General features: G+C 38.2%; 1 protein-coding gene across 1 annotated transcript in view; it reads right to left on the bottom strand.

Annotated features, from left to right (window-relative positions):
* The window catches only part of PARP8 (poly (ADP-ribose) polymerase family, member 8), a 129112-nt gene that overhangs the window by 56370 nt on the left and 64900 nt on the right, over positions 1–7842 (bottom strand). Inside the window, exons 6-7 of the mRNA XM_009894214.1 lie at positions 3851–3945; positions 299–359 (exon numbers count right to left, since the gene is read on the bottom strand). Of these exons, the coding sequence (XP_009892516.1) occupies positions 299–359; positions 3851–3945 (156 nt within the window). The remainder of the gene's footprint in view (positions 1–298; positions 360–3850; positions 3946–7842) is intronic.

The raw sequence follows: 7842 nt of genomic DNA, 5'->3' as shown, positions 1-7842 counted from the left end.
GTAAAAAAACAAAAAAAAAAAAGTATTTCATTTATATAATTTAAAACATTTACCATTCACAAAGCATGTTAGAAAGGAAATACATACACAGTAAATAAAAGCCTACAAAACATTTTAACAATGTGATCGTAAAAGGAAAAGGAAACATTTCCACTGAGTAGCAATAAATAACATGACAGCCACTTGTGAAGATCAAGCCTCTGAAAAAGGAACATCTCAGTGGTTGTCTAGTCTGATGTGTAGCAGAATTAAATGGGTATTAATGTTCATTATGTTATTCTGTGATTAGATTACTTACATCAAGAAAGCTAACATCAATATGCAGATCAATATCTACATCATCAATGGCTCCATATTCCCTGAAAGGAAAGAATTACATTACATTAGAGCTCTTTAAGACACTCCTCAGCCCAGGAGTACTTACAACAGGGAAGATTTTATAAAGGATAATCTTGTCTGTAAAATCAGAATGGTTATAAAGTACACATTTACATAGATTGGATCAATATTCCCAGTGGGTGACCATCTGCTGCACTGAAACTTTCTTTCAGTGGATCTTGCTTAAACAGGCTAAATCTCTTTTTCTACTAATTCTCTCAAATTCTCTCTCCATTGCTGCTACCTAGTTTTGCCTCATATATTGCACAAATAAATCAAGAAAACAATCATAGTCACATGCTGCTCCCATTTCTGACAAAAGAAAACCCTAGTTAATTTTCACAAGTATTTCAGGTTAACAGCCAGTAACCCAAGGATAAATCACTGAAGACAACTACAACATAGCCTAGAGGGTGGCATATTATACCTGTGGGATTGCTTCATACATTCAAGCATTTGTTTGTCAAAACATAAAGATTGCCCTGTAATGCACCCAGGGAAATAGTTACCTTATTTTATCTGTTATGTGTAGTATTGCGGGAATCTCCAAGGTTTAGATTTAACTTAGGCTCACAGGTGTTTCATTACCATCTGAAATCTTACATTTCAAGAGTAACTTTCCTGCCTCTTGCTTTCTGACTCATTCTTATCGCCCTGCCCTAACGTACTTGAAGACTTCTGAAAAATAGGGCTAGAAAATACTCATTCATACACCTAAATAAAAAATTGCTTTCCTTTTCATTTAAATTACTTAAGTGGACAATCCCGTAAAAGTGCAATCACTCTCAATTTTTCACAGACTAGAGTCTAGTCACTAGTTTTTTTTCTTTACGCTGCATTTATATCCTTGTTCTTACAGTGACTTCCACGCTCTTCTATTAAACTAGACTAAGACAGTGCACAGTAGCAGTTTTGCATAAATAAGTCGACAGGGTAATTTTGAAATACAAAAATATTTTTGTGAATATACGTATCCCCTGCCAAAGTGGCCTCTCAGCCCATGGTAGGACCTAGCTCACACTGGAAATGCCTTGACCTCTGTGAAGTCTGGCGGAGGTAACCCCTTCCACCAAACCTCAGCATCCCAATGGTTCTCTCTCATAAGGGCAAACCCCAAGTCTCTCTCTAGATCAGATGCATCCACACATGGCACACACAGGGCAGGTCAATGGCTGGCCAGGGCTGTGTTAGCTTGAGGCTTCCCAGCCACCTTGGCAGCTGCTTCAGGGTCTGCTCACCCAGGCTACGGGTACAGGTGCTTGCTGACCTCCTACAGCTCACTGAAGACCTGGCTTTGAAATGGTGAAATTGTCCACCTACTGAATGGCTTAAACCACTGTCCTACTGAACAGTAGCCTCAGATTTTTTTTTTGTTAATTTTCCAGACGATCTAAAGAACAGATTGTTATGAACTCTTAAGTAATATTTATGAACGCAGGCTGGTGTTACTCACATGCCAGAGATTCAAAAGGCGGTCAACAAGCACAATTTTATGAATTAAACAGAAACCTAGTTGAACTAATGAAACACAGAAATATTAGTGGAAGAAGGTATAAGGTAAAAATAAGTTATAACTGTGGAATTTCCATACTCACTGAAAACCCTTTGCCCCCCATTCCACTACCATCACAGAATGGTAACACATGACGCTGACTGTAGTTTTACTTCCCCAAGCTGAAAGGGGGGGAAGAAATCATGTTTTCTTCCAACACCTGCAGCTTATGGTCTGCTGTCTACAATGGTTTCATGAACACATCTTGATTTTGAAGCTCCCAGAGGTCCTCTGTCCATCAATGCACAAGCAATGTCAATAGAAGCTGAAAAGTTTGGATCAGTTGGTCCAGAGGTCTTTCTCATGGCTTTGGTGGCCAGATTTCAGAGAGCAGAGGTGAAAAGCATGCAGGTATAGGTATTTCACTTTTACATGTACAGTTGACTCTGTGACAGCAAGAGACTACTAAAAGAGAGTAAACCGTCTAGGAAATATGCATCTTAGTGGTGTCACTGTCAGACAAACTTCTCTCTCCACAGAGAAGTGGAGCTGCAGGAAAGGGATGAAACTGAATGCTTAATGCTGTGTTTGTCATTTCCAAGAATTTATGAGTTTTTTCAACCACAACAGAGTGGAAGAAGTAATAAAGTTTTCCACATGCCAAAAGCATCCACAGATGCCAATTTCTACTACTTGTCATCAAGATCACAATGCTTCCAATGAAACAGTTGATTCAATAAATTAGATGCATTACAGTTTTTGAAAGGTCACATATAATGTTTCAATTTTAGGAGCTTGAAGGTGCCTATTATCAAAGTATTCTCAATTTCATAGTTATCAGTTTGGCAATTCAACATTTATGTCATTCATTTCCTAACCCCATATACAACTATTCAGATTTCAATTCCTCAGGTCCTTGAAATGTAATGAAATTTCCACTTAATTTGAAAAGGTATAGTACACCATAGTTGTAGATATGCTTTCTCTTCTTGGATAAAAATAACAGAGCTTATTGTTTAGAGGTTAACAGGAATTGTTACTTGCAATATATGTATGCCTAAGGTTATTATCCTCTCTGTGTTTTATTACTTGATTTGTATGACAACTTTGATATTTTCTTTGTAATACATCTGACAGGTTTGTTACATCTTGCCTACCTGTTATTTCTATGAAATTATTAAGATTGCATAGATGGAAAATGAAGTTATAAAAGACCTGAAGCGTATTAAAAACAGCTATGTCCTATGGTGGAATCATGCATGCTTATATATGCCCAACAGAATTTTCTGTAATTACACTTTGCAATTTGCCTCTGACTGAGGTTCCACCACTTCCCTCTGTAGGATACTTTAGACTCCCACAATTAAAAAGTTTTCATAAAATCTAATCAAATTCTTGTTTGTTGCTAACACAGCTAGTTTCTTATTGTCTCTCTCATGATGACAACAGAGAACATTTGATCACTCCTCTTATCTACAAACAACTTTTTTTGGAGGAACTGTTATGATGTCTTCTCTTCTTATTTCCAGGCTAGACAAATCCAATTCCTTTAGTTTTTCCCTAGGAAAACCATTTAGTAAATCTCTTACCATTACTCTTGTTCACCTCCAGAGCAAAAGACAGAATACGACAGAAAAGGAGTTTAACAAGGGTTTAGAGTAATGCTGAATTGTAATTTTCAACAAAATAGAACAACGTAATCAAATACCAACTGAACTGCAAAAGACAATGATGTTTTAGAACAGGATTCCAGGGCTTGTTCTCAGCACAGACAGTTGCATCAATACTCAACCACAAAAAACAAACAAACAAACAAACAAACCGGCATTACTGCTAGGCCAGCAGTGCTCCTTCCTTTTGCCACACAATATGCACACACCACTAGAAGAGACTTGTGCTTTGGCAGTGAGGGATTGCCCACATGGAACTCAATCTCCAAAACACTACAGGTTCCACAATACAGAAAAGCCAATGACGTACCTGAGAGATACTGCATTAGGTCCATAGATCTCTCTCACTGCTGTCAAATCAGCCTCCAGCTGTGGGTGCTTGTGAAGTTCTCCATCATAGCTAACCTACCAGGAAAAAAAAAGCATTCTAGTTCTTATTTATTTCATTACTGGCACCTGACCTAGGCTCTTGAAAGTTCCCCCTGCTGCATAAAGATTCCTTAATGCCACGCTCAGAATGGACACTGTGTTGACAAGCTGAAGCACTGAGATGGTCTAGCTCTGCTAAGCAATGAGATTTGCAAAGCAGGCACCTCTGCACTGACATTTTTTGAGGGTCTCACTCCTGTTTGTGGGAAGAGAAGTTGCAAAGGACTCATCCCTCTGTCCTGTCTTGTCCTGGAGTTCTTTCTGGGACACACGTGCTTTTTAAAACTGTTAAGCAGGAGAAGAACAAGATCCCCCCAGTCATATCATCCCATTTCAACCACTACAGGACAAAGGCTTGCTCCCTCTTGCTTATGGTCCCATTCTCATATATATTAGACACAGAATGGCTTGGGCTCAACAAGAGGAGCACGAAACTATTCTATGTACCAAGTGTATCAGCATTTAAACTACATTTTCAGTCTACTGATATGGGCTCTATTCTATCCACCAGGGCAATGTTATCAGAAAAAAAAAAGAAAAAAAAAGTAAAGAACACTTTCCCATTTTAAGTATTTTACCAGAGAAGGTGTAAAGAAACATGTATTCACATATCAACCCTGGTTTTTTAAAACTCTATATGAAAAACGGAAACACTTATGTTACTGCTTACACTATAAAGCAAAATGTGAGCTGGTTTGGTTGGACTGCATGAAGTCAAAATAATTAATATCCTCCGATCTTCCACAAGGACCGAAATATTTCTGTAGGCTTGTAACAATCTATTCACAGTCTATTACTACCTTCTCATTAAGCAATGTGCTCCTGATTGTGTGAACCTAATTCTACTTCCTTACAACAATTAGAATGACAGTAATTCCACAATAGTTGATGAACTCCCTAGATTTGGACAGATTCAGAAATGAGAGTAGGATTTGGCTTGTGCCTTGAACAAATTCAGACAGCAAAGCACAAGACTGTAAGCTATCCCTTTAGAAACATATATATATATATATATATATATCTATCTCCTTATACAGGAATTCCTGCAGACAATTCTTAATATTGCAGAACCATATCTAACTGCAGTACTGTTTCTTCCGTTTGTACATACAAATCTGTAGGAGACCAGTGCTGTGACACTTTCAGCTCTGATATCTGGAGATGAACATTTCAATTTAATTAAATAATTTTCAATAGAATTAAAATAATAATCAGCTGATCACTTTTTACCTGTGAAAATTAGCAAAGAATAATTTGATTACACTTAGGCACAGAACTCATCAGCATAGCATGTGCATGTTTTCATCAGGGATAGCAACGATATTCATGACCAGAGGGGTATAAGCCAAGTATCCCTCCCTTGTTTGGGCAGGCATGTCAGAACAATTTTCCAAGTAGAAGAGCACAGGAAGAAAACCTTTATTGTAATTTTTTTTTTTTTTTTTCACTTCAGGTAGGAGAAACCCAATCCTTTTTACATGCTTATTACTCAAAGATAAATTCTTTAAAGATGCATAAATAATTGCTGTCCTGCTTCCAAAGAGAGCACAGCAACCATTTCACAAATCGTAGCTGTGGTGCACCTGCCACCTTTTTTGGTCCTAAACCACATTTTTTAATCAGTCTTTTGTATCAATAACAGTAAAGTCCAAAAGGAACACTATGCAGAACACTGAAGTGCTCAACGTAATGCTTTCTCCAATCTATTTTCTGGTGGTAAAAGGTTATGAACTCAAAAAGGAAACAAAGCACTGTTCTGGCAAATTATAAGACCACAGTATGGTATTTTCCAGCCCTGAATTAGTGCCACAGACATAGTGATGTATGCAGAGGAGACTGCCAGCGTTTTGTATATCTGCATTTGCAAGTATGCGCTGTAACTGAAGCACAAGAGAGAGGGGGAGAGAGAGCCAAAGGCAGTAGTATTACTGTTTCAATCTCTAGTTCTCATTTGCAAACGTAGAAGAGAGAGATTCAAAGCAAGAATTAACAAAGACTCTTAGAGAAAGTGAATATAAAAGCTAAAAAATCTGATAACTTTGCTGTGTCTGAAGGGTCTGTGTTTAGAAAGTCTCAGTTTTTAATCTGAGAGTTGATTCAGATTATTTTGTCCCATATAATGACAAAAGGTTGCATTTTTAAAGGAGATTAAGTGATTTACAAACCTAAATCCCATTGAAAATCAATAGGACTTAGGCTATTGAATCACTTAGCTACTTTAAAGTATTTATCCATTAAATCCTTAGGCAGGATTACAAGCAGGTGCCTAGGAAGCAGATACAAACGTTTACTTTATCACCAAAAGGTCGTATCTTGTTTTCACTGCCCATCAAATACCTTTTCCCATCTTCCATGGTCCTTGTTGCATCATCAGCTGCTCTCTCGTCTTTCCAGCTGTAACCACTCAGAAATGTTAAGAATTATCCCTGACCTCCACCTTTCCCCACAGTACTGCACACAATTACACTGGCATCTATTCCCTCTAGTTGCTAACGTCAATATTTTTGTCCCCGTTCTCTGTGGGCACAGCACACACTTGTCTCAAATGAATTAGCTTGCCTTGCTTGTTCCCCACACATACAGTCAACTATTTTGTCTTCCCAATGCACCTGGTGCTCACTTAATAACTCTTACAATCACGTTATTTGAAAAAGGACTGTTCTTTTTATCTCTTGAGGGACTTTGTTCATTACCTAATTTCCTATTTATTTTCTGAGTCCTCAATATTTTGTTTCATTCTACAGGTCTTCTTCAGAATTTTGTCTTTTTTACCACAATTTTTTAAATTCAAAATTTCCTTTTTTGTCTCCTGTTAAATACACTTTCTATGATGTCTTTTTTTGTCTATTTATTCTCCTTATTTTGCTTTTCGAATATTCAATACTCAAGACATTCACAAACATCTGATACACTATTTTTATCGCTGATCTAACTGTATTTTTTTGCCATTTATAATTCCTTCAATTAAATGTATTACCTTAAAAAAATGACAATGCAATGTAGTTCCCACTTCAAATACAAGGCAACTAAATTCTAACCAGTATTGCCTATTACACAGTTCTTTTACACTTTGCAAAATGATGTGCTGCTCTCTGTGCTCATATCTCATAGGCAGCGTTGATATTTACTCATTCACTAGGGCACTGGCGAGCATCCTTTACCAGACGTGTTAGGGCTTGTTCGAGAAGTAAACACTCCCAGCTGTTTGCTGCCTTTTCCTTCACCTTGAGGTTACTGCCCTTTCTGCAGAGTTGAAAAACTGAGCCAGTACACACAACTCATCACTACAGGCCAAAATCAGAGGATTTTTCGTCTCAGGCAGATTAAAATAAGACCTCCCCAGCGCTCTGTGGGGCTGTAGGAGTCGGCAGCTGAAGGGAGCCAATTCCTGCAGTCATTTCTAAAGTGAACATGAGTCAAAACCTCATGTCAGTTGTTTCTGACACTGAAAATACATTATTTTAGTTCCAGTTTCAGTATCACTTTTAATAGCTTTTTAGGGGCATGCTTGGTTTTTTTTTTTTTTTTTTTTTTTTTTTTTTTTTAGAGTGAAGCACCTCAACATGTATTCTGTGTTCAAACCCTGCCACGCTGTTGGCTCTGCAAGAGAAGAGGCTTGGCGGTGTCCTGCTCATCAGCATCCCGCGCTCTCCTCTCCGCACCGACCCAACTGTCTGGCACTGCCGGCGCGGTCCTGCGGCCTCGGCTCTGCGCAGGCGCGGCATGGATGGCTTCAGCCGACAGGCTGAGGCGGTGACAACTTTCATAAACAGCAATCGTAATTCACTACAATGTTCATCGACATAAACAGGTCTAATAACATAAGTGAGGGATGACTCCTTTGGGGCAATAGATGGACTAAAAAGATAAGAA

The sequence above is a fragment of the Charadrius vociferus genome, unplaced genomic scaffold, assembly GCF_000708025.1.
Source record: "Charadrius vociferus isolate BGI_N301 unplaced genomic scaffold, ASM70802v2 scaffold70, whole genome shotgun sequence".
NCBI lineage: Eukaryota > Metazoa > Chordata > Aves > Charadriiformes > Charadriidae > Charadrius > Charadrius vociferus.
The sequence above is the reverse complement of the archived record's forward strand: the minus strand, read 5'-3'. Positions and strand labels throughout refer to the sequence as shown.